Source organism: Scleropages formosus, chromosome 11 (assembly GCF_900964775.1).
Source record: "Scleropages formosus chromosome 11, fSclFor1.1, whole genome shotgun sequence".
Classification (NCBI taxonomy): domain Eukaryota; kingdom Metazoa; phylum Chordata; class Actinopteri; order Osteoglossiformes; family Osteoglossidae; genus Scleropages; species Scleropages formosus.
The window spans coordinates 2,986,288-3,013,924 of NC_041816.1; the positions used below are offsets into that span (position 1 = coordinate 2,986,288).

The following is a 27,637-nucleotide window of genomic DNA, read 5'->3' on the forward strand; positions in this document are numbered from 1 at the left end:
CATGATCTCCCGAGCCCCCTTATTGGCTAAGCCGGCTCTGGGGGCAAGGTAGCGGGAGGCCGGCAGTGGCCCGGCCCTGGCTCTCAATAAGGAAATGGATAGATTATGATGTGTGACGGAGGCACATGTTTGGAGAGAGGAAACTGAGAGTTTGTGCTGCTAAAATTGTCACAGCACCAGGCAAGCAGAATGAGCCAGGGGTATGAATATGGGGCATCTTTCAGCGCTCTGAGCAAAGACGCTGGAGCAGCTCGGAATGTAAGTCTGAAACATGTCGGAGCGCTGAAAACAGAACTCGGTAATGAGCCGTATATTTTTCCCAGATATGTATACCTGCAGGTAATTGTATAATAGTAATAGTGTAACAACAACGGCAGCGAGTCTAAAAGGAAGTAATAAGAAAGTAACATCAGAGCAGGAAGCCTTGTGGTCAGAGCTGTTTGCAATCAAAGGTCCAGGATTTGATCCACACTCCATCTGCAGCACCCTCGAGCAAGGCACTTACCCTGAGTCGTTCCAGCAGCAGCTGCGCAGTTTTAATACAAATTCCACAGGTGAAAAGCGTCCGACAAATAAATAACTTTTAGTAAAAGAAGGCGGAACTGCTTTTCTTTTATCACCGCTGGAGGACAGGTGAAATTACACTTACGTTCACATTTGTTCATCTAACGGAGGCTTTTCTCCAAAGTGACATCCAACTCTTCAATTTTCTTTTTAATTAAAAGGGGTTGCTGATGTGCTGCCATAGGGACCGCTCTTGTGCACAAAGTATTACCAGCTCATTCCAACAGATACTGTAAAAACTCATAAATTAGCATGATTGGCCTGAGCTGATATCGCCACGTTTTAATTTACAAAATTTAGTTCATGGATGGATGGAAATGACGTATTCATGGAAACTCTACAAAACACGTAGTAACACATTTTAATATTTCATCCTGCTCTGTTTGTCAAGCGGCATCACTATGTCAAAGGACCCGACGGTGTATTTTCCACTTTTCCTATGAGATCCCAATAATGTGGTATTAACATGGTATCGGTGACATTACACCAGTTGACTGTACTTTGAACATCATGTGTCTGCAGATGTATCTCCCCATCTGTTGGTGAAATGCAGCTTTGCTTTATCTGAGTTCTACGCTGCTTTGGAGGTAAGCGTCTGCGAAATGAATAACTGTAAATGTCGAACATCAATTTACGAAGATCACAGTCATGTGTAATCCCAAATGAGATGACATTAATATATGAAGAACCCATACAGGGTAACAATACACCTACTTTAGGTATGGAACCCTGTTTATTGTGGTATTTAGCTAGTGCCCCGCGACCCCGTGTGGGACAAGCGGTTCAGAAAGTGTGTGTGTGTGTGTGATTGCTCATGGTGTCCAACAGGGGGCGCTGGACTTTGCAAAGGCTACTAAGATGCGGAGATCATGGTGACTTAACCGGCAGCGTGCTGATGGTCTCTGGTCGCTGTCACAGTGGAAAATGTTCCGAGCAAAGGCTCACAATTTATTTTTGGAGCGGCATGGAGACGGGTCCTTCCATCTGAGGAAGGGTGCAGCTGGGCTCAAGATGAGACTCATCCACTGACACTCCTGGTTTGAACGTTCAGAGCAGCCGGAAGACCCCCGACCAGCACTCACACAGGTAAGCCCACCGAGATTCACCTTTGTGCGTGTGTGTACCTGCTCCTTTCAGCAGGTCCATGGAGCTGACATGTGACACTCACATTAATGCCCGCATGGTGAAAGAATCCATTTGAGACGTGAAGGATATATGCGCATGGTTAATAAGTAATCGAAACAGAATAATTATTGCTGAATGGACTTGATGGGTAACAGTATGCGCACAGCGTATGCTTCATATCCAGGCCCGAGCACATGTTCGCTGCTCCTTTTAGGAATGCTTTCGACTTTTGATTTTGGAAATGCATTTCTTTTCGGATTAAAAGATGCTGGCGTGTTCATAATGCACAGTTTTCGTATGGAGCTGCAGAATGCTTCATTTTGTTCCTTTTGGGGGTCCTCAGCACACAGTAAATATGTTAATCAGGAATTTTAATGGCTCTATTGTTTTAAATAACCATGTGCTGGTTACGATAGGTAATGATGTCACTTTTTTCATTACTGTGCATGTGTATGTTAATTTAATTCTCTTTAATGGGCGTTTATTAGCTCGGAATCCATTGTACAGTACGTAGCTTTAGCGCCGCGGACTATTCTTAATGTTTCCTCTTTTGAACTTGTATTTTGGAGATGACCCAGATGTCTAACCTAGCAGGGCCTTAAAAGGATGACCTCTTCTCACGTATCAGTCCGCGAGCTCGATAGCCTTGGCTCCTGCGGCACATTCTTAAAGGCGGGCCTCTGCGCGTTTCTAAGGAGGAATTAGGGTTCGCAGATTTATTTGCTTCTCAGGAGCAGGAGGTCAGAGATGTAGACCCACACAAACACACTTTTTGCTGTCAGCTGTGGGCATTTCAGCATTTTTGGACAAATTTAGCAAGGTCTGGGTGTTCTCCGACCAATAGTGAAGTTGGTTTTTTAAGGCTATTAAGGTGAGATCGCATTTGCTATGAAGACTAACATAGTTTATTCACGAGGGACCATTGTGTGGATGAAGAAAGTAGAAAACTTAAGACATGTTTAGCTCATGTTTTCCTCTTTTTAAATACACATCACCACGGACCCATAGTCATAGAAAATACGTAGACTGGATACGGACGAGCCTCTACTGAAGCACACATCGATACTGCGTTTGTTTACAAACGGTTCTTTCGACAGGACAGTCCTCACCTGGCCTACCATGCTGGTGGGATCGTGCAGCATCCGCAAGGAACGATCGCCCCTCTCGTGCTCCATTCTGCCGCTCTAAAATCTCTCATAACTCTGTCGAAAAGCCATCTGATCGCCAACAGAGTGAAAGATGTAGGCGAAGCCCGTAACACAGAATCAACTGCAAACAAGACTAGGAACATACGTACGATAACACACTCAACTGAGAAAAACAACAATTCTAAGCAAAAGAGTTTTATTTAAAAAACATAAAGCTCTGAGAGGCCGTAACATACTTGCGTAACATGTTTTATGCATGACTCCCGTGTTCTAAGCAAGAATGGCGAATACAATGCAGTGAAGTGCATCTGCAAGAATTTCATGTGAAAAATGCAACTTTGACATGTTTAGCAGTATAGAACCGCTCATGTAGAACATTATTAGCAGACAGAAAATGCCTCTGATGCGCATGGACTGTATGTGTTACAGGTAAAATGGGACTCAATGATGAAACGTATTGACTTAACAAAAAAGGGTAGGTTGGCTTTTGCACGAACGGTCGGTCTCAGACATCTCTCAGGATTCGTCGTGGTACATCCCACCTGAGACGGACGGCAAACAGGAGATCGTGAATGCGTGGCACGGTTCCATGGCAGCAGAACATTTTACAGGCATTTATAAACATTCCTGGGCGAGTAACAATACTCGAGCCCTTGTTACTACACCTATTCCGTACATGTCGGATTAATTTGTTCCATGAAATCACCTTCATTTTGAGATGAATGAATTATGATCATTTCTTATTGAAAATAAATAATTGGTTCCCAGATGAAAAGTATCACCTAAAAATAATCATAAAACCAAAATAAAAATAATATTCATGCATGACAGTGATATTTGTAACAAAATATTTCCAGCAAGTCATTCATTGCTATATTTTCATCCATTAATTTTTCATAACTTTTTCGTAAAGCAGAGTCACGGCGGTTCAGAGCATGTCCTGGAAGCAGACCCTGAGCAGGGCATCAGCATTTCAGGGCATAATATTATACTTCTTCTTTTCGGTATATATTTTTCTGCCTTCATTGCCTTTTTCAGTGCTTTCTGCCCTTACTGTTTCCCTTTTGGGATATTTTGAGAGTTGTGGTTTGGGACCATTGTGATACATAGAAAATAAAGTTAATAAGATCACTACCTATATCTTCTGCAGAGCAGAAGATATACTTGACACTAGAGGATTTTCATTTGTTAGCAAGGTTAAGGCTTTATTAATTAGCATAAGGGCATTCATGTTAGAAATGTTATGTTATTTTAATATCCAAGCTAACATTTAAATTTAAAAGTATATAGTTTCCTTGAAAAACTTAGTATTGATTCCATTACTTCAGTTATGACTTACATTTACGTTAATCGATGGCTGTGATTGGTTGAGACTGTCAGTGTGATAGATCAAACATCCACCAGTACCACCACTTGAACCCTACTTGGTCACCAGCAGTCATTATTTTCAGGGTCACATAGATGTTAATATACAAGATTTAGCAACAAAAATCACCAGTTTAACTCCACCAAGGCACAAAAATGTTTTGGGAGCGAGATACCAAGTGTGTATTTTTGTTCTATAACTATTAAAACAAGTATGTGATAAAAGCCATTGTACAAATTAAAGTATCTGCTGCGGAAGTAAAATGACTACATAATGGACAAAAAAGCCCTTGTGCAGAAGAAATGGAAATTGTATGGAAAAATGTATATATTTTCCTAAACCTTTGTAGTGGTTTCTCATTGTATAGGACTCTGTTACATGAAAGTGGTCTCACAGTGCCTGGGTGATGCGAGAGGACATGGGTTTAATGCCGACTCAGCCTGCATGGAGTTTGCATGTTCTCCCCTTATTCATATAGTTTCCACCAGGTGCTCTTGTTTCCTCCCAGTAAAGATGTTTCAGGTGAAATGGTAATTCTAAATTGCCCGTAGTGTGTGCGTGCGTCACACTGTGTTGCTCTGGTGTATAGAAAAATTTTCTCTGAAAAATATATTCAAAATTTCAAGGCATTTAAGGTCAGTTAACTGAAAAAATTTTGGTTCATACCACTTGAAATATATATTTTATAACATATATTGTATCGGGGGAATGCGGTGACGCACCACGTTTGACTGGGGCCTGCTGTGTCGTGGGGCTGGGGTTCGAGTCCAGCTTGGGGTGCCCTGCGGCAGACTGGCGTCCCATCCGGGGCGTGTCCCCTCCCTCCGTGCGCTTGCACCCTGTGTTGCCGGGTTGGGCTCCGACTCGCTGCGACCCATCTTGGGACGAGTGGTTGTAGACTGTGTGTGTTGTATCTCTTGACAATCAGGTTTACCAATTTAAGTTGCTTCCCTGGTTTTGTGGAAACATTCCTGATATAACAGTCCACCACAACTAATATTTGTATTTATTTTTTGAATTGGTACACTGGCAATTTAACAGGATGTGATTTACATGTGTTTTTTTTCTTTTCCAGGAGGAAAAAATGCTTACAGCTCTCAATTACAGCAACGGGCAGTTGGGACTGCTTTCTCCACAGTACCCTCCACCATTGCTACCCAAACCTGGAAAGGACAACGCGCGGCTCCAGAAGCTGCTCAAGAAGACTGCCAAGAAAAAGGCTTCCCATCAGACGTCACAGACACCAGTGCCTTTCCGCTCCAGCCTTTCCCCAGTAAATGAAGCGAGCCCTGATCTAGAACACAGCGACACCTCCACTCCTCCTGAGACGCCAGACCCAATTCACACAACCAACCTGTACTCCAGGTGTCCCATCAGACCTCCTTACCAACACTCGCCATCCCCTTACCTGTACCAGCAGAATGTGGGTTTGGTCACAACACCAACGTTTGCCTCTCAGCAGAACGCCTCTCTGGTGTGCACCTTACATCACCAGGTAACCCCACTTCATACCTTCAAAATGCTATTGCCTACTGAGATCGCAGGTCCCTCAGCACCAGCCTTAGCTTCAATCTCAACTTCCAGTTTCCCAGCCCCACCAACAGCAACCACTACAGCTCCAGTAAGTGAAGAAGTCCCAGTCACAGCTCAAGCACTAACTCAAACTTCCACTCTAGAGCCAACTGCCACATCTGCTAGAGAGCCAGTTCAAAATCAAACAGCATCTATGACACTGGTCCTAGCTCAGCACTCAAAGCCTCTCATTTCTAGCCAGGATGTGGAGTTCAGTCCTGAAAGTGTCATGACTTGCTCCATGAAATCCAATGCTGTCCATACTCCAGAAAGTCAAGAAAGGGATTTATCAACTCTTGAACCTACCGTCTTACAGTCAACTGTTAATGAAATTGCAAAATCCAAAAAACCATTATTTGAGGTCCCTCAGATAAAAATATACACAGCTAAGGCTTCATTTTATGAGATATCAAAGCCACCTTTGTATGACACTTCAGAAATAACCACACCTTTTAATGGAGCCCCACCAGCTAAATTGCTGAAGAGTACAATGCCAACGCCTGATGTGAAATTAGGGACACGGCCAACTTATGAGTTTTCACCCACAAAGACAGCTTATGGGCGACCTAAGACACCTTCCTATGCTAGCCGGGCAAATACACCTGTTTTTGAAGTCTCAAAAGGCAACTGTCATTTATTTGCCACTTCTTCCTCAACCATTTTGCCTCCTGATGGCTGTGTCCGCATAGTCAATACAGAGACACATAGGCTTAATATTCATACATCTGCCACCATCACAACTAAAAGCGCTCCAACTGAAGGTGGAAATTTAGTAGAAACTGTGTGTCCAGAATCCTCCTCTATACATTCAGAAAATGAACCACGTGTTGAACCGGGAAATATTATTCAAAATAATGTGCCTTCAGTGGATCCAACTTCAGAAAATCCAATGAATAAAATATTTTCTAATGATGTAATAGCTAAAGAAACATCTGCATATGGGGCCCGTAAACTGTCAGACATATCTGTGGAACAGAAAGTAATAACAAGCACTACAGATGTGTCCAGTTCTGTAGCTTCAGGTGTAGATCAAGAGCTCAAGACTCCAGTATTAGAGGTCTCTAAATCTGCTGCAGATTTACTGAGGCACAAAAGTCCTAACACCCTAGTACATGAACGTCCAATTCCTACACCATCTTCATTTGGGTTTCAAAAACCGCCTGGATACGAGCCCCCAAAACCCAGGTCCAAATCTAAATATTATGGTTTGACTCCAGCTGCCTATGTTGCTTATGGTGGCATTAAAAGTAACTCACCCACCTATGGCATCTCCAAGCCTATGACACCAACATTTCAACCTCCCCAACTGAATGAGCTGTCGACATCTAAGACTCCTACCTCTGATTTTTCTACGACAGCTCCTTCTTTTGAGGTGTCAAACACTGGCACACCTCTCAAAGAGGATGAGAGGCTTGTAGCTCCTCCTGGTGAAACAATAACTTTGCCAGTTTCAACAATGAAAAGCCCTGAAATGTTAACTTCTGCAGTTGGATCAAATTTTTCAGAAGTTCCAAAACCAATAACCAAACCTTGCATTCAGGCAAGACAAACTGATTTACCTGCTTGTGGAGTAGAAAATGTTCAAATATCTACTTCAGAGGCAGTGAAATACAAATTGCCAAGTTTGGACTCACAAACAACTAACACATCAGGCTATGAAATGCAACAAGAAGTGCAAACCCTAAAGACGTTGGGTTCTGAAAGACAAAAAGTTAGGGTACAACCTCCAGATCTACAAATATTAAATGCACCCAACAATGTAGCAGAGACATTCAGACACAAAATTCAACCATTAGAGACAGCTGAGATCAGCATGGAAGTCAGATCACATTCTCAGGAGAAAACCATCGTTCAAGGCACAAACGGAGCATCCATGCCTATGTGCCAAAGTGGAACTAAGCCAAGTGTAATTCTTCAAAGTGAACATTTAAAGGAAACCCCCACACCTCAGATTCTCTCTGTTCAAGTTGCTGGATTCAAAGCACCAATGACTGAAGGTTCTACTCCTGCCTCCATCCCTCAGGTTACAGACAAAATGACTTCTTTGAGCTCATCTCAGCATTCAGCTCAACCAGGAGGTGGCCATGGAGAAAAGGAGAAAGCCACGGAAGCCGGAGCAAAAGTCAAGGAGAAATCCCTGCAAAAGAAATCAATCGCCAGCATTTGGCCATCATCGAAACAGTCAAAAGCAGAGAAGAAAGATTCAAGCAATGACTCAATGTCCAAGAAAGATCCTCAGGGTAAGGACCCAGAAAAGCCAAAGGGCTTGAAATCCAAACTCAGTGGCTGGTCACGGCTGAAGAAGCACATGGTGGTGGAACCAGAGGAGCCAAAGTTCCCAGAGCCAGTCTCAGAGTCTGCTCAGGAGGGAGTGGCTAACACAGAACACATGTCTGAAAACGCACCATCAGAAGTCAGTGATCGGTCTGGGACTCCTGGAAATGCCCCCAGAGCGATGAAGATGTGGGATGCTATGCTGTTCCAAATGTTCTCCACCAAAGAGAACATCATGAAACAAATCAATGAGAAAAAAAGCAAGTCAGAAAGAAAAGATGCGTCCAAGGATGAGCAAAAGCATGTTCCATCATTCGTCTACCACCTTCCTCTCCTGCTGTACCGCCCACGGTTTGACGCCAGGAAGCTGAAGGAGGCTGCCTCAAGACCGCTGACGAAAATCGCCGCAGTGTTTGAGAGGGGGCTTTTACATCGAAAGACTCAAGATGACGAACCAAAAGACTTCAACAGAGTTGCAACAGGGTTTGGAGCCATTAAAAGTGCAGATGGCTAATTTTATTTCTTTTCTGTTTTTTTCAGGGGGTCTCTCATTAAATAAGTAACAATCTACTGTCTATATTTATTCAGTTAAGTTCTGTCGAAAGAAAGATAGAGTGGTAAATATTTGCTTGAATTTCATATAAAATCAGTAATTTATTATTAAATTTTCATAAGCTTTGCATGTACACATTAAGCTCACTCATTCAAATGGAAGTCGAACGGAACCTCTTTCCACACCCTCATAAGACTTTTCATCCTTTCTCAGTCCATTTTTAAAGGCTTCAACTTAGTGAATTCCGGTGTTTACAAAAAAATCCAGAGATTTTTGTTATAAATGTTTTTAACGCTTAAATTAGTTCTGGACAAGAAAAAGGTGCCATGTTTCAAAATTATCCCTTATTCATTCATATTCAAAAACTCATCACGATTTGATGTCCAGGGGAACTTTTCCCCCCACAAAATCAAACATTCAAAAACGTCTTTCTGCTTAAGAATGTAGAAAATATGAATATAGCGTAAAATATACATATAATATGGAAATCAGAAATGGCTGGTAGTGTAGTGTTTAGAGAGGCTGCCTGTTCAAATTGCACCTCCAGCTATAGTACCCTCGAGCATGGTACTTACCCTAAATTGCTTCAGTAAAGTTAACCAGCTGAATAAAAGGGTAGTAGGTACCTTAACATTGTAAATCTCTTTGGAGAAGAGTTGGATAAGTGAATCAATGTGAAATATAATAGGAGACTGTGGTATTGAATAATTTTTCAGTCCAGATTAATATGAGCAAACATAACTTCTTTTGGAAAAATAGTTATTGGTTGTAAAATATTTCCCAAGTGAGAAAAGGACCATAACAGTTCGGGAGAAAATAAGATAAAAAAAAAATACTAGAACTATTTGTAATCCTTAAATATCAATTTCTTGTTTATTCAGTTTTTTAAGATGATTGATGCTTCATGATTAAGAATCCAAGGCACAGGGATGCCAAGGCTACTGCCTATCCTAAATTTTATACAAATAACTAAATAAATACATTTTTAAAAGCGACTGTTCACCCCCCAAAAAAAATCATTAGATGCTTCGCTGTACTTTGGTGTTATGCATTCCCTCACGACTGGGAAAGGAGAGACGGTCTTCTTTTCAATGTGGATCAAGAATGGACTGCACGCTCAACACAAATCCCTGAAAAGAGGAGTAAATAAATGCGAATGGCAGGGAAGGACTGAGGTGGATCTATGAGAAGTGTGATGGTGGTAGAAAAAGCAGAAGGGAACTGTACAATGCAAGATACTGCAAAGGAGGGTCTTATTATCTGATGAAATGTACATATCCACAGCCTTCTGGGAAGTGCTCCAGAGACCCCCAATGCAGGAAAAGTGCATGAAGGTTGAAGGTTTGTACCTTAGGAATAGAACAGACGCAAGACGGCTGGATGTGAGATGAGATGGACATGGACCTCATGGGACTTTGGAAATGAGATAAATTAGCAATGATACAGCCTGACTGCTGGAATATGAAAGAAAATATTGGAAATGTTTCTGAACTGGTGAATTTATATCATGATCCCTCTGCTGTGATGTTTGGAGCAGTTTAAAGGTTCAGCTTGATCTGCTTCATTTTGTTATGCAGTCTCTTGTATGATATAACAGACCAATCCCCAGTTAGATTCACAGTGTTATTTGAAGCTTTTTTCTATTTTTGTTTGCAGAAATGTAAACACCTTGATAGCTTTATATTGTCCTCAAGATTTATATTTGCGTTCTGTTCTGCAATATCAAATGCATTTAATAACCACGGCACTGTCTTAAAAGGAGCTGAACCTCTTCAAACTGATTTTCATGTTCGTGCTTCAACAACCCAAAGGCAAAAATATTCCCCAAAATATTTTGAGTATATTTGCTATATGTAGTTTAAAAAGTAGAAAATAAAAATATACATTGTTAGATAAAATAATCCAGCCTGAATTTTTTTTAGTTGACTTGGTAGCATGTCTTATGTACAGTATATATATCAGGAATTTAGGCCTTAATTTAACTGCACACTGTCTTTGAGTAAATGTATTCCCAAAAGAATTATAGAGAAACTATACTTGGATATTAGGTAGAGGAGCTCTCTTATTCTTACGGGATTGTCCATTTGTGTATTCATCATGATGCTCATCATCCACAGGAATCTTCTCGTATTTGCCATGGCCCATCACAACAAATTTGTATTTTTTCAAAGAAGTGGTACCCTGAAAAGTAAGAAAAGGTATTATTAACAGTGCTCAAATTTACCATGCATCGCTTGCCCCCATTATGGACAGACATGAAATTCAGCAATGGGTGAACAAAATTTCCTTGAGTTTGGGTTTCTTAAATCACTTGAAGTGTCAGATTTTTCGATTTTATAAGGAACATTATACAGTACTGTGGACCTTTAGTTGGCACCATTTCCCACCTTGTTTTTTTGCCCAGATGTCCTACTGTCTCCCAGTGTTTCCCAAAGGTTCTTTTTGTGCAAGACGTCCCCAGATTTTACATCCTTCGGTGGAAACATCAGTGTCAAAAGATGGAGTCAAAGAGGTAAAAGAAGAAGCATGGAGATCCAGGACAGAGTAGAGTACAAGACAGCACACTTACAACCAGTACATTAGAGCAGTTTTGAACTCTGGTTCTTGCTTCCACCTCTGTTTGCTTCATTTTTTCCAGCCACAATGAATTATATTTTACCAGGCTGTGAGTCAAACAAACTAGATGATGCACAATACCTTGGCAGGTGGCCCCGCAAACCAAATGTGAGTGAGAAATCTGTTAGAAATGTGCCTTTAAAAGTTTCCGCAACTTGACCAAAAATAAATAATCTAGTATTGAAAGTATTTTGGATTTAGTTCTCATTGAAGCATATTTCTTAATGAAATTACTGCAACAAAACCCAGCACACACGGGGTAGCCAAAGGATCAGGGTTTGAGAACCCCTACATGAGACACATGTGACACGCTGACTACACACTCCTGGACAATGCAGCATGTGCCTCTAGGTGGCGCTCTAAGCAAAAGAGACCCACATGATGTCTGCTTTGGCTGGGTCTGCTTGGTTTTCGCCTCATGCTTTGCCATCAGGTGAGAGGACGTGCATGAATTTCAGACGAACGGCATGTACGGGAGCTCGACTTTATATATCTGCGTCATTCTCATGCGGCGCACGTGTCCCTCGTATGTCTGTGTCGTTCTCGTGTGCACTGGCACACTCTCGCGGGCCTCAGCGGCCGGATTGCGCGATTACAGATTTATTTAGAAAAACTTGTAAATTCACTGAGTGGATTCACACAGATGCCTGGTATTTACGCATACACTATGCACACACATACACTGTACATATGTTAAAGGCAGCATTCTTTCCTATTTTTCCCATGCTCATTTCTTAACTTTGAAGAAAGTACCTTGAATCACTTACACAGATGGAAACTAAGCTGTGACATCACCCATTAATGTTTGTTTGTGGTGTACTGTAGTGTTAAGAACTTCAAGAAAAATCTATACTATGTTGCATGTACGACATATTTCTAAAACACACTTAAAAGATAATAAATAAATGGGTTAAATAAACAGTAGAATTAAAAAGTAATCTCAGTGTAAAAAACTGCATAAAACCCTATATTTTCCACCATTGCAGAACTGCAAGCAAATGAGAAGTATATCAAAATACAGTTCACAGCTGAGCCGCCAGCTTCCCGTTGCTTCGAATTCTGATTTCAGCTTGTCAATGTAGTTGTAGGAAAAAGAAGGGAAAAGAGTACCTTTTGCCTTGGTGAAAGAAGGTGGAGGAATGAATGGAGATATTTGAAAGAAAATAAACTGAGGGGGGGACAGAGGAAGCATTTACACCATCAGAACAGTCAGTCCAGAAATACAGAATACAGAATCCACAGAAAATAAGGAAGAAGATTAATGTTATAATTATGTCTGAGTGTGGCGCCCATATTAACGATTAGTGATTTTTTTTTTCCCCCACTAGACACTCTGTTTCGTTTCAGTGCATGTGATAAGCCAATAGAACAGGAATAGAATAGGCCGGTGTGTCCACTGTGCAGCGAGGAGACCTACTGCTGGCCTGGGGGACGAGTTTCTGCCGCTGTCGTCCGGGCTGCCCCTCACCCACTGGTTGATCAGGTCGGACACGCCCACCTTCAGGCCCTCGGCATCCTGAGACAGAGGTGTCACTGATTAAATGGAGCGCAGAAGAGTGAGCTGTCAAAACACCCCACCCCACCATCAAGTCCTGCCAGGCCTCTTACGCTCCCTGACTCTCCTGCTTACTCAACCTCTGCGCTCACTCCATCACCAAGAGGGAGGGGACTTCAAGAAAGTTTTTATCTGACTGACTGACCAATGACCTCTGGACTCATCTGATAAACTCATCATCCATCCCTGTAGCCCCACTGCCAAGGGTGTTTTGTCATAAATGAGCTCAAGTGTCCCTTCCCACATCTCTTAGTGTGCATTTTACACCCCTCTGATACCAATCCTGGTAATAACTGACAAAATGAAGACACTTCCTCCAAGGGGAGACTTCCCCAAACAGCCTCACACACAATGGCATCAATTAAACTACTCATCAAGTGGGGTGTGGAAGGGTGGGGGTGGAAGGCTATACACCTTAGATCACATCAGTAGGAAGAGATCTTGGGAAACAATAAAAATGTTTAGTTTGGCATTCTCCAAATACCTACCATGAGCAATTCTGTGGTGTTTCAGCTGACCTATGAAGAAAACCATCTTTCTGTGATCTAAAGCTCAATACTCTTCTGGTGACGAGACTATGCAAACAGAAAGCGTCCAACATAAGGGTTTCTAATTATGGGTTCCAGTGATGTTAAGGAAACTCCACTGGCTTTTTCTGGAAATATGTGACTGTAGCTGTTGAGTGATATCATTTTTGAAATCATCATTCATTAAACTTTTTGTGAGAGTTCACAGATGCCAACCCTTACCTTGGATGGCGTGCTTTTGGAAAGCTTCTGATTCCAGGCATCTAAACCCTCGAAAAAGTTCTTCTTGGATGCCACAGGCTCCGGAGGGGCGTGGAGGTCTAGCTGTACTTGTTTGGCTGACTTTGCCTCCTTTGAGGAGCTCTGCAAAACCAAGAACATACAACCTTTGTTTGTTGACTTGACCAACATCCACAGTAAAACACAAATCTGGAGCCTTCTCTGCCTCGCCAGATGAGCAACTCCAGTGAATCAATGTCATGTGGAAAATGTGTTTGTGCTCCCAAAAATAAAAGAAACAAATGGTACTGGCGAAAACTCTTGACATCAATGTGCTGTCAATCCAGGACTGATTTTTGATTAATAACTAGACAGGAAGGAAGAATCCCAATGTTATAATCTTATACAAAGATGAATGGACTTCATTAGCAGGCTCACCATGACCATGGCTGCTGACAGTGAAACAGGGAAAGGAAGAACTGGTCGATTACCTCAATGGCATGAGCGTACTGCTCTAATCTGTCATCAATTTTCGAGACGGCCACAGGGTTCTGCGTCTTCTTAGTGCTGTTACTATTTAAAAACAAGTTAAAGTGTCAGATCATGAGAAGAAGTCAGAAGTCTGTTGAGATGAGCCACAACATATTACCTCGAGATATGCAGCGTCATCTTCTCTTAAAGGTGTCTTTAAGACTTTTACAGCTTTGAAAGAGGCTTGTTTGGCCTTGATGTATGCAGTGAATAACTGATCTGGACTCAATTTCACTCTTCACGGTCATCAGCCCCCAGTGTGCGACAGTCACGCTGATGTCATGTCTGGCCTCAGAATAATTGTACAAAAACTGACCAAATTTGGATTTTTTCGAAAATTTAACATTCCACATGCATTGCAATGAAGCTGAAGGAAATGATATTTGAATATTTTTTTAGCATCGAGCAGCATCATTAAAAACTGGTCGTTTTCGTAGTTTTCCTCTATTTCCTGGAAATATCGTGTATTCATGTGTCATCTGATAGGAACATATTCTGCGTGAATTAGCCAAGTTGTCAAGACAGGGTTGTGACAGAGACACGTTTGTTGCAAAGAAAACTTCCTATATCCACTTTAGAAATGCTAAATCGCCTAATAGTCTAAATGAGGAGACAGGTTTCAACTGCTTGTAGTTCAGATTCTCATCTATTGCTTATTTTCCCACTTACCATTGTGTTTTTAATCCACATACAGTCCTTGTCTGGTGTGATTGACGTCTACTGTTTAATTACTGGGATCTTTTCAGATAGTTGTTCGAACTGTGGGGGGCGCGGTGGCACGGTGGGTTGGACCGGGTCCTGCTCTCCCGTGGGTCTGGGATTTGAGTCCCGCTTGGGGTGCCTTGCGATGGACTGACATCCCCTCCTGGGTGTGTCCCCTCCCCCTCCAGCCCTTCGCCCTGTGTTGCCGGGTTGGGCTCCGGCTCCCTGCGACTCCGTATGGGACAAGCGGTTTCGGATGACGGTGTGTGATGATGTTTGAACTGTAATTATAATGTCATAACCTGTCACCTGTTCTACACACCGCATCATATGTGTTTCTTGGTGCGGTGTATGTGCATGGTGATGAAGGCACCCAGCTGAAACACATGCATGCACTGTGCAAGAATTAAAGTTGTTGTTCGTTATGTGAGAGTGTTGTGTCCCTTCATCTTAAACTACATTACATGCAGTTGGGATTCCAGCATTTCCAGCAATTCCAGATTTTCTTTAATATGGTCATTTGAGTTGAGTATGTCATTAATTCTGTGTGACTGTCTTTCATCATCATGTCATCACAAGATGAAGGGGTGTATGTGCATTACGCTGGCTTATAGACATATGTGTCTCTGGCTAGGTCTCATGTAGTTTTATAACCCTATATGCAAAACAGTCAGAGGTCTTGAATTTCACCTAGGAGGCACTTGGCAGTAAATCAGAAGTGGAAATCTTCCAACCAAGACAAAGGTAAAATGAGACAAGAAGAATAGATTATTGGAAAGATGTTTCTAACTGCGGCACAGACGACTAAATAGAGAGAAAGCTTTGTGTCGTGTAAAGCCTTTAAAAAAAAGTTTATTTGCAAAAGAGTCATCTGCAAATGCTCATTTAATGTTCCCTGCATCCTTTTATGATGGCAAATGAGAAGTCACAATGAATCCCCAAAACCAAATATAAACAGCTTTTCTCTGTCAGTCATCAGTGCCGTTTAAAAAGCAATCCTCAGACTGGTTAGAGCTCATTAGCACTGTGTTCTGCAGACTAGATGGAGTCCGGCCATATTTTCCAATAAAAAGCACCAAAGAAAACAGCTTTAACATCTGGTAAGAATGACTGTCCCCATTAATCACATTTGACAAGTGTGATGCAATGAAAAGTGCAACATCGATTTGGGAATCCTTCTCTGGTTTGCTGTGGGACGCTAATATCTGCCAACCCCGTTGAGAAGCGAATCAGGACTTCTCAGCTACAACCAAATATTTTCTTTAAGTTGAAGACTTAGATCCCCATTTGTGGGTGAATGTTATGTGCATGGAGGGTCATAAATACTGGCTAAGAGGTGAATTTTCAGAGTCTCACCTTTTCTTCAGGAATTGGTTCAGCGATTCAGTCCTCTCACTGATCTAGAAGCAAAACTGAGTATTGAACATCGCTTGCCATTTACAAAACACACTGCAGCATTCAGATGAGCAAAGCGAGCCCTGCTCAAATCAGAAATAATATCCTATCAGGTCAGGGGAAGAACCTTGAGTAAATACAGCAGCAGGGGTGGAACGTGAAGCAGGAACCTTCAAATTATGACAAAGCTTTTCTAACCACCACTCTACCCTCTATACTACTGCTGTTCCAATTCAGTAACACCTCACCGCAATCAGCCACATGAATAATTTTCCAATTTTCCAATTCTGAAAGTTATATATTTCTTTAATCTTATCTAAAGGCTGAAGTTTCACATGCGGGGTTAAGTCTTTGGTATGTTGGTTCAAAGGAACATGATGAACATCTGATCTTTTAATTTCAGAAAATGATGAGCTAAATATCATTTTCAGCAGCACAGGAAGATAGAAGCCTTAGCCTGAAATAAATTGGTAATATTAAAATTGTATGTCAGCAGAACACAACTTTAAATTATGCAGGCTAATTTTCAGCAATGTCTAGTTAATAAGAACATCATAACTCAGTACCACAATGAGAAGTAAATCAGGTGGAATGTGAAAGGAATATTAACAGAGGACGGTGCGAGCAGTTTGATTGCGGAGAGCTCACGTTTTAGCCTCTTCTGATGTTTTAATTTCCCTAATGGAGCCTTGGATCTCAGACTAGGTGACATCATGAGCTCTACTCACCGAGCTCGGATGTTCTGGTGTCAGTTCTTCCTGGCCCCCACTCTGAAATGACACACGAAAAAGGGAAACACACCGAGCGCAACAAGGAAGCACCCGCCCCACCCCGGAATATTTACACAGCCTTTCCCAAAAGGAAGTCATAAATTTAGACACTCAAATTACAGAGTCAAAAAATGAAACCATGTAAGCAAATTAAAGGATTGTCATAGAAAAGAATTTGTACTTTACTGTACTTTAAGATATTTCAGTGCTCATAATTCTGTCCCCAAAAATGAGGTCACTATTTCTTTCAAGAAAAAAAACAAAACATGAGAGGGATCATGGAATTTATTTGCAGCTGGAAATGTGCTACATCTACTCATTTAGGGGACACTTTCTTCAAAGCAACTTACAATCATTTACCCCTTTGTACAGCTGGGTAATTTTACTGGAGCACTTTAGGGTAAGTACTCTGCTTAATGATATTACAGCTGGTGGTGGGATTCAAACCAACAACCTTTGGGTACAAAGGCAGCAGTGGTAATCACTACACTACCAGCTGCCCTGAACAGTATTTTAAATTAGAGTTACCTAATGGGGAGATGTTTGAAAACAGTCTGAGGTAATGGACTGATCCTCTGCTGTGCTGAAACCACTGAGTTTGTGTCCCCTTCCATCTTTCTCCTCTTTCTTTTGTACTGTTCAGTGGATCACCACTCTCTTAGAGCAGCGCGGCTGTATGCGTGTGTGTGTGTGTGTGTGTGTGTGTGTGTGTGTGTTTGTATGTGTGTGCGCATCTATGTGCCTATATGTGAGTGTATCTCCCTACATCTATATGTATATCACTGTCTTAATATGAGCATTTCTGTGTGTTTGTGTGGATCTGTAATGTGTGTGTGTGTATGTATGCGTGTATCGCCACTGCTCCTCTTTCTCACCCTCATCCCCTCCAGCTGAGCTTCTGTCTGTTCTTGCTGTGTTTTCTCCAGCCCCGGAGCCTCCCTTTGATGATGACGGTGGTGGGTTGGCTCTTGGAAGGCTCCCACCCCTATGACCCCCTCCTGGGCTTGCCTTGAACCTCTGGTCGAGAGCCAGGGAAAAGAAGGATGTAGCAGAAGAGGACAAATGGCTGATATAAAGAGCCAATACATCATGTGACCTCGGGGTTTTTCATTACACATTACCTTGGTATTTTTGTCATTGGAACGAGAGGAGAAATTACTCCATCTCCATCTGCAGCTGTGTCAGTTGGCCCCATCTCCTGTTCCAAGAAGACTGTAGATACGTACGAGACTTTTGGCTCCTTCATCTTGTCTTTAACCTATTCAAGAAAACATTACACCAAGTTGTTTTTGCCCTTCCAGAAAATTCTGCTAGGTGTTCTTTCATCCATAATAAGTTTTAAGGCTAAACAGTAATTATTAAATGTTCTCTTTGTATGAGAAGATGTTCCTCCTGTTGGACTGAGCTACCAGCAGATGTACCTTCTGCACTTTGTCTTCTCGCTGGACCTTCTCTGCCTTCATGAGAACCTTCACCTCCTCATTCTTCTGTCTTTCTTCCACTTCCCCTCTGTCTCCTTGTCTGTATGATATCTCCTCTTTCTTGAGTACATCCTCTCTCTCCTTGATGTTCTCCGTCTTTTTTCTCCTCTGCCCCAGTTTCTGCTCTTGCATGTCCTCCCCCCTGGGGGTCAGGACTCCACTCCAGGGATTTCTGTCCTTGTCTGTCTGGCCATGATTTTCTGGGTGTTGCTGTCTGGATCTTTCTATCTTGTGGCTCCAGTCACTAAAACCCTCGTCCTCCTCCTGGGCCAGTTGTTCATTGGATTTTAACTCATTCTCTGGCCTGGAGATAGAAAGGGCACCACAAGTCATCTCAGACATCTCATTCCAATTTCTACACATACAGACAGCAGTTTGTACTAGTACTGTGGCATGTGCCAACATTTTTCTTGTGTTAAAAAATACTGCATCTCCTGGTACAGATGGAAATACTACATCATACCAAAGTTATGAAAAGTGCTTGCTGTAAGATTTTATCGATTAAATCACTTAATAGCAGGAGATTAAAAGCATGCAAATGCTTAATGAATACCAATAAATAACAGGTGGTGCACTGGTTACAGCATCTCCCTTGCACTCAAAGGGCCCAAGTTTAAATCTCATATTCTGCACATTTGATCAAGGTGTTCACCATGAACTGACACAGAAAAAATTACCCTGTTGTATAACTGGGTAAAACACTTCAAGCAGTTTAACAATATAAGGTGCTTTGGAGAAGGGAAACAGCTAAATGAACAAATGGTACAGCCTGTTTACTCTTTTCTGAAAGGCACAAAATATATGCAGTAACAAGAACTTGACTTGATATGATGATGTGTGGAACTAATGAACTCAGCTGTGTGGGCACATATACCTAAGTGAACATTGCTGTAATCGCAAACACTCCACGATCAAAGAACAGGATGCAAAGCGTGGGTTTAAAAGCCTGCTTTGTTATGTAGTGCTTATCTATTGCCAGTATTACCCGGGGATTAAACACCAACCAGGAAAACAGGTGTGGAGCTGGTTTTAGTTGGGAGGTTTTTGTTGTTTTTTTTTTTTCCTCTGTAGCCCATCGGGGTGACGTAATATGTATTGGAGAAATACTTTTTTGGAAACGGGATGTGACCTCCAGGCTATGCTTTTGATTCCCACTCGCACTCCCGTTGTAGTACCCTTGACCAAAGCACTTAACCAACACCGTCCCAGTAAAAATTACCCAGCTGTATAAGTGGGCTAATCAGTCTTTTTGGATAAAAGTAGCAAAGTAACCAGTAATAAAAATAGAGGAATAATTTGGAGACTTACAAGAGATTACTCTGACCTAAAGTACAAGACAGCAAGCTGAATACAGTTTTTGCTCGGAGAACCAAGGTGACATGAGCGCCTAAGGCCAAAGATGTTCTCATCTGCTCAAAAATACAATAATTAATGCTTTTACTTGAAAGATTCAGCTATGCAGATCAGCAGAATTTGTCCAAACCCTTTATTAAAATCTGTGCAATAACGGCCTGTGCCGACCGTGAGAAAGAGGGTGAGTGTAAGACAACCAAGTCAACCTTTTGGTTTCGCCGAAAACCCTCCTCAGTACAGTTAGTGTGTGTGACAGTCTCTCATGGTGTTGAAGTTCAAACAGGTGTGTTTTTGCAACCATCCTCCACTGATGTCCAAGAAGCAGTGAGGACTTACAGGCTGTCAGCAGCGGCTGGACTGCTGTCCTGGAAGGGTCCCCTGGAGTCGGTCTCAGTGTCACAGGAGCAACTAAGCTCCCGTGCCCGGCGGCGGCGCTCCCGCTCGATCTCCTCAGCATCCTCGATGCTGCGCTGTGCCGTCAGTCTGTTACAAGCGGTGGGAAAAGAGCATCACTGGCTGAGAAAAAAAACATTAGCACACTGAGCTAACAGTTGAGAAACAGGCGGAAAAACCGTTAGCGCAGTTAGCACACTGTTAGCACACTGTTAGCACATTGAGCTCACTGCTGTATCAGTTCTTTGTCTGGTACGTCAGTTTTGGTTTTACGGGTTTTGACTTACACAGTAGCAAAGCAAATGAGCAATATTGCAGTAGATGAACGATTTACTGAAGGGTTTAGTAAAAGAAATTTGCGTTCATAAGTATGCAGAGGCCTATTCACTGCACATGCTGCAGGGCACATGAGGTAAGTTTGAGGACTGAAGAGTGCAACAATGGCTTCGTGTTCGTCACTTCACTTTAGCGGCTTTTTAAAGGCTACGGTCCGTAAATACATCCTGAGACCGCACATTGGTGTTCCATAGGCTAATGCGTAAAGACGACTGATCCACACAGTCCTCGTTTCCTCGCATCCTACAGCTTGGTGCCACATTAACGCTGCTGTCCGGTCCATATGAAGGGTGGAGGATAGGAAGAGCAGAGGACTGAAATCAGGAAGCAGCTGGGAGGTCATCAAGGTCAGGCTAGGCCAGATTCTCCACAAAGCCCACGGTGAGAGACTGCAGGGCCTCTGCTGAGGCTGGAGAGGACGTGAACTTCCTATTGGGCTAGTTGGCCACTGTTCTCACCAACCAACAGGAAGTGTTCATGGAAGAGTGCTCGTACCGCCAAAGGACCCACGGAGGAACAGGCACGAGGCCATGGAAAGGAAACCACCCACTACTTCTCAAAGTAGAAAGCACATGTCAACATTAGGTCATCTGTTGAGAAACTGCTTGTAACTGTGAGGGTCACAGTGGTCCAGAACCTATCCCAGAATCACTGGATACTGGGATAGGAGGGGTGCAACCTGGATGGCCCCCTAGTCTGTTGCAGTGTCAGTATCCTTAATTAGGATAACGTGGTAATGTTCATTTTCTCAGGGGGGTGTGGTGGTGCAGTGGGTTGGATCGGGTCCTGCTCTCCAGTGGGTCTGGGGTTTGAGTCCTGCTTGGGGTGCCTTGTGACGGACTGGCGTCCCCTCCCCCTCCAGCCTTATACCCTGTGTTGCCGGGTAGGCTCTGGTTCCCTGCGACCCCACATGGAACAAGTGGTTCAGAAAATGTGTGTGTGTGTGTGTGTGTGTGTGTGTTCATTTTCTCATTGGTCTTAACTATTTTTTAGTTTTAATGTCACAGCTCAAATATTTTAGTATTGTACTGCTTTACTTTCAGAGGGAGGTGCGGTGGCACAGCAGGTTTGGCTGGGTCCTGCTCTCTGGTGGGTCTGGGGTTCAACTCCCACTTGGGGTGCCTTGTGATGGACTGGTGTCCCATCCTGGGTGTGTCCCCTCCCCCTCCAGTTGCTGAGTTGGGCTCTGGCTCATGGCTACCCCACCTGGGACAAGCAGCTTCAGCCTGTGTGTGTGATTTACCTTCATATGGCTTTTTAATCTTGGGAACATTTTCCTCAAATCTATTTACTTGAAAGTCAAATTATCAAGGCAGTTAGTTTTTTCTAGCATTTCTGGTTAAGGAAAGCGAGTGTCAGTGAGTACATTTAATTAGTAGATGCGCAAATGTCTCCCAATAACTGCCTGATTTCATGATATGGTGTGTCTTCAGGGACATTTTTAAGGCAAACATTCCAGGAATAAAGCAACATGTTATGTCTTATATTTTTGAGCTGTTTACTGCAAATTTGCTACAATCTATAACCAATCTGTATCTGTGACCTCTGTACTGACTGGTTACGTTGATAGTCCCACTCCGGATATTAAAGGAGCCTTAACATCTTTGATGGTTGCTTAAGTTAATTACAGGGGTTTAATTATTCAAACTTTAAACATTATTTATGAAGAGTTTTCAAAGCTTGAACATAAACAATAATTTGAGCAAACTTTTAAGTGTAAAACTGGTTTTCAGCATAAACAAGCAATGGGGTGTTCAATGAGGACACCTCGTACCCTTCCCCCAGTAAACCCTGCCCCACACACAAACGAAACAGCAGGACACAATATTAATGTTGCACAACCATCCTGCTGCAAGCAAAGTGTTCAGACACCCAAGCGCTCCAGCTGATGACCGCTGATTGTGCAGCACATTCTGCCTACTGAAAGGTTTACTGCTTCTGAAGGATGTGCAACAAGATGCTGGAACTGGGGGCTGGGCAAGGAGCTTGAGGTAGAGACACCATTCTTCAGCTCCTCAGATCGACAGATCTCCAAATGTCAAGCTGAGGAGCACCATCCCCCACTCACTTCCTGCTAAAAAGGGGGACTTTAGTCAAATCTGGCACCCAAGATAAACACCAAATCATCCTATTGTTTAGTATCTTTCTTGTGCACCCTTCTGCAGTCAGGTCCAAGCCCATTTTTTCTTGGGCAGTATGAAGACTCAGTCATGCATCTGCCACAGCATTTCCTCTTTCCCAACTCCCTAAATGACTTGGATTGACAAACCGATGGCCTTTTTTTCTCATCACTCCCAACACAGCCTCACCAAGAATATTTCAGTATAGTGTCAAAGGTATGGCTTTGCTTGTGCAAATGCCCACATAATCATTATAAAGTTAGAACTTTCTAGGTCAACATGACATATTTTGATAGATCTGGCTTTTGCCTGTTGTACAACCATTACCAAAAAAGAAATCGAATGAAATATAAACAAAATTCCAGGGAACAATGCAGGATAGTTTACATTTCCTACCCCCAAAGGTGCATGCCTTTGCTGAGGACTGGGAGAGTTTATTGCCCTCTTTGCTCAAACAAGTCACTTATCATTGTCCTATCATGGACTGTGAGGACACTCAGTGCTCTGGACTGCTGGACCAAGCAGGCAATTGTTGTTAACTGTGCTGTTGACATGAGAGAGGAAATAGGATCATAAATCAGATTGCTGACCTCAGACACTTCTGCCCCCACATCTAATGTCAATAGCAGCAGTCTCTTAGACTTAAGCGATCCATCCATCGTCAACAACTGCTTGTCCCAAACGGGGGTCGCAGTGAGCCGGAGCCTACCCAGCAACACAGAGCGCAAGACCGAAGGGGGAGGGGACACACCGAGGACAGGATGCCGGTCCGTCAGAAGGCACCCCAAGTAGGGCTCAAACCCCAGACCGACCACACAACAGCTGAACCCACCACACCCTCTGACTTAAGTGATGTCCAGTTCAAACAGGACTTATGTTAAGTGCACACAAAAATACTTAAAAAAAAAAAGTGAAAACTGACAAATTACTTTAGCAATTACAGACCAACTATGGCAACAGGGATATGGAAGGTAAAAGCTTAATGGAATTAATAAAAATGAAATAAATTATAGCTGATAATAAACTAAAATAACTTAAAATATAAATGATTCACCAATACATTTACAAAGTTACTCATTGGGAAATAAAGGTATTTTTTCAAAATTTCTACCCATAAAAGTGAAAATTGCTATGAAAAATGAATTGTTCCCTGAAGGTCCACTATGTAACAAGGCCCTTCTTTCACTGTGACTGAAACTGCACAGAAAAGACTGATAGAGATTGAGAGCGATCTATTAAATGTATGTGGCTCTCTTTCCATTAAATAGACTTTTTTCATTCATCAATACCATATTCATTTTTTGGAACCATAATGTGTTCTGAGAAGGTCTGCTCTCTCTAATTGTCCATTAGCCGTCTGGCCAAAAAGATAAAGAAGCAGGTGAAAATTAATCTGGCTCTCTTCATTTGTCTTTAATGCCTGTTCTCTGTTTGCTTAAAAAGACCGACTCATTACTGAGAGCTGTCCCTCGCAGCAGTCTGGACAGTGATGTAACCCTTCGCCCTGCTCCTCAGCTAATGCACAACAGCGGCACATGTCCTGAAAGCTCACATACTGCCCAGTCAAAGGTCTGTTTTACAGCTGTCTTCGCTGGATCGATGCAGAAAGGCGAGTGCAACGCAAAGGCCTATTTTCCCCAGTGTGATCATAATCTGGTATCCGAATGTGAGACAGTATTATTTAGCTTTATAGGAAGATGAAAGGAAATGAGCAGAAGGTCCACAAGTCCAGCTCAAGAGATTAACCCGGTGGCCCGTGTTGTCTCCAAATACACATGAAGGCAGAGATTACAACACCTACAAAACGCCCATTAGATCTTAAGTCTAACACCTTAATGCAACCAGGATGGCCGAGTGGTTAAGGTGTTGGACTTAAGATCCAATGGATGTATGTCCGCGTGGGTTCGAACCCCACTCCTGGTAGCTGCTTCTTTGGAGAGGCACACCAAGTGGCAGTGCTGTCTCATAATGCCTGGGTGGTGTGAGAGTCTGTGTGGTATTTGCATGTTCTCCAAGTATCTGTGTGTGTTTCTTCCCACAGTTCAAAGACCTGCTGTACAGGTTTACCTGTAGTGTAAGAGTGTGTGTTCCACTGATGAGTGACCCATTGTAAGTAGTGTATCTAGCAGTGTAAGTTACTTTGGTGAAGAAGGTGTGGGCTAGTAACACTAGATAGTGTTCATTTAGAGAAATGTGTCTGCCAAGCGAATAAATGTGAAGATTAACTAATGTCACTCCAGTTCAACAGAGCAGCCAGGGGGTTCTGAGAAGACCTGCTTTTAGATGCATCAGGGATTGCCAAAGCATCTGGATTTGCTGCTCCACCCTTAGAGCAGTCTGAGGTCCATCAAGCACTAACATATTTCTTTCACTCATGCTTCCTTCCTGATGGCAGTGTAAATAAGAGTGTATTCACCCAATACAGTACCAGTGTAAAGTGTGAGCACACTTCTTGGAAAATACTTTTTTCCAGTGTTTAAAGGAAGCATCATGCCTTGTCAGCTCTTCTGCAGCAGTTCCCAGAGATGTAGGACATTTGTTTGTTACTTTACTGTCACTCTTCTGTCCAGTTTGTCCCATACAAGAACTGTATAGGTTGCTCATGTGTACTCAAACTTTTGACTGGTACTGTATTTATTTTGTTGTGATACTAACTCCTCTTGTCCCTATTGGGAATTGATGTGTATTTTATTTTGAAAATAAATTAATTAATTAATTGTGATATTTAATAATGTTAAGAAGCATATCAGAAGTCAAAAATGGTGAAAAACTGCTATGGAGACCTTTCAAATCATTTATCAGCGACTGTAGCTTTTCCGACTATATGACTGTACCCTCTCACAGTCAGCGCCGCTGAAGGAGACCCTTCTGGCAGTTGTCCAGGCCCCGCAAGTGAACAGTCTTCGCCAAATCTTAGCCCAAGTTTACACCAAGGGGTTGTTTCTGAGGAAACATCTCACCCCTAATCCAGGAGCCTCACAAAGGAGCAACAATAAACATTCTCACTCCACACCTTTGGAATCACTTTTTCAGGATTAAAAAAAAGCACACATAGAACAGCTGTAATTAATCTTTTTCCTAACATCATTAACTTTTTCTGCTTGGAATTTTCTGTTCATTGCTTGATTTTTGCACTCAGACTATGTATGTACCCTGTATCATAATCACAGCCAAGCACATCACCCTCAGCAGACAAAAATTAAAAGGGAGTATGTTTAAATCTTACAGATGTTAAATATTACATGTTTTTTATTCCTTCACAGAGTGATCATTTCATTACTCGCTTACCTCAGGAGGTTTTGCAATCCTTGCTTGCTGGAGGTCCTTCTTACAATGTTGCTTGACATGTCTTGAGTCCCTTGAATCCTAGTTAAATAGTGAAAATGACCACACGTCTCCTAGCGGAAGGTTGGCCTGCGTTTGGAGCACCAAAGAGAGGTTTCCTGGACAGATCGGTGGACACGTAGCTCTCCCGTCAGAGCGCCGTTGAAAATGTCAGAGGGTATCCTCAGCGCTCGATCTTCCCTGCCAGATTGGTTTTAGTCATCAGGGCTGCTTCCTCCATGTGGTTCTCATTGAGCTCTTTAAATCGTGCTACATAAACTCCCTCCCCTCTCCTTCATCCTCCAGGAGACTAGAGGGTCATGTGACTCTCCCTACCCCCTCACCAAGCCCTGCCCTCTCTCTCTCATAAACACACAAACACACACACACACACACACACACACACACACACACCACACACATCATCACTTTCAAAAGCAACGATGTGGATTGGTGGGAACGGCTAGAAGATTTTAGTCGAAAAAGACACAGATACATGGTGTTTGAACAGGTTACAATGAAATCCTCTGGGTATGAGTATGAGTCCTAGAAATACAAGGCCCGATACTCTACGTGATTACATGTCATCAGTTAAATTACTCACTCATACTTTCAACCAAACAGGAGAATGATGCAGCAAGGATTGGAACTGGAGAAATAAAGTAAAATGCACAGCACAGGGCAAAATTGTTTTCAGTTTTGGGAAAAGAAAAGAACTGCTAAAAAAGAAACTTTCACTTTTGGCAAAAGTATGGATAGCCTGAAAAAGAAATTTCATTAACCTTAAGATAACAGAAATGGAATCAAAGCAACAGTTAAAAGCACTTAGCAAATGTCATCTGAGTATAAGGTCCAGAAACCTATTAAATACTTTCAACATGGATGTGAAAGTTTCAGAATGAGACGGGATCAGCATATGTTCTGTTTCGATATTCTGCTATTATTCCATAAGTTGGAGTTCAACCAGGCAGAATGAGAGGGTGTGGAAATAATGACCCCGCCTCTGGGAACTCCTCAGAAGACCCAGAAAGAATGAGACCCCACCCCCCCCCAGCAAAGCCCATGCTGTCGGAGCACATCCCTGGCTGGGGGATGCTTTCCCGCTCTTTGTGGTCTGTTGGCTCGTACCCTGCTAGCGTGGGAGGCCAGAGCAGCACATGGATAAAAATTTTGGCTTGGCTCAGGAAGGCTAGTTCACACTCCGCAACAGCAAGGAGGGGGAAAAGCCTCAGTGAGACAGGAGGTACCTCTTAGGGTTTCATCCTGGCTCGATGTTTATGGAGTTTGTTGAGTTTGCTGCAAGCTCTGAGATCATATCTTATTTACATTTCTGTGTCAACCTTTGGGCAGAATGTTATGTTTCATTCCATTCGGGTGGAAACAGTTATTCATGAAAATGTACAATGTCCCTATGCTACACAAGGGCTGCATCGCCCCATCTCCATCTGCAAGCTCGACAGACGTCACAGTGTTACTTCTGCCTCCAATAGCTGGACAAACATTAACTGCAGAGGAATAATAACACTAGATACAAAGCCGAAGCGGATGGTCATTCATCGGCGTATCAGTGAACAGCAAACATCCTGCAGCAGCACTGCCTACAGTTTCTTTATTGCTTTGTTAGTCACCATTTCTTTTTTTCTTAGCAACAGCAGCAATACTGGGTCACAGAAACAGCGAATACATCCAGACACATAAGATAACATGACACAA

At 42.6% G+C, this 27,637-nt stretch overlaps 2 protein-coding genes and 1 non-coding gene across 4 annotated transcripts; 2 read left to right on the top strand and 1 right to left on the bottom strand.

Moving 5' to 3' along the window:
• The first annotated feature begins 218 nt into the window (after positions 1-218).
• LOC108934660 (mucin-5AC-like) lies at positions 219-10,500 on the top strand. The gene is made up of 4 exons (XM_018752660.2): positions 219-258; positions 1,087-1,151; positions 1,393-1,650; positions 5,279-10,500. The coding sequence occupies exon 4, from the start codon at positions 5,288-5,290 to the stop codon at positions 8,561-8,563; it is 3,276 nt and encodes a 1,091-aa protein (XP_018608176.2). The 5' UTR covers positions 219-258; positions 1,087-1,151; positions 1,393-1,650; positions 5,279-5,287; the 3' UTR covers positions 8,564-10,500.
• Positions 3,028-26,212, bottom strand: LOC108934661 (lymphocyte-specific protein 1-like). 2 transcript variants are annotated; one of them, XM_018752662.2, is made up of 13 exons: positions 25,889-26,211; positions 20,088-20,234; positions 18,339-18,702; positions 18,039-18,175; positions 17,793-17,934; positions 16,876-16,917; positions 16,109-16,152; positions 14,011-14,092; positions 13,523-13,663; positions 12,636-12,734; positions 10,990-11,073; positions 10,675-10,783; positions 3,028-3,379 (listed from the first exon to the last, which is right to left on the bottom strand). In XM_018752662.2, exons 1-13 carry the CDS (start codon positions 25,945-25,947, stop codon positions 3,354-3,356), a joined length of 1,476 nt encoding a protein of 491 aa, XP_018608178.2. In that variant the 5' UTR covers positions 25,948-26,211; the 3' UTR covers positions 3,028-3,353. The 2 variants fall into 2 exon arrangements, with proteins under 2 accessions (XP_018608178.2, XP_018608177.2); XM_018752661.2 differs by lacking the exon at positions 3,028-3,379 and having other exon boundaries at positions 10,247-10,783; positions 25,889-26,212.
• Positions 24,441-24,523, top strand: trnal-uaa (transfer RNA leucine (anticodon UAA)). Its single transcript has one exon. It is a non-coding gene; the product is annotated as a tRNA-Leu (tRNA).
• Positions 26,213-27,637: the final 1,425 nt, after the last annotated feature.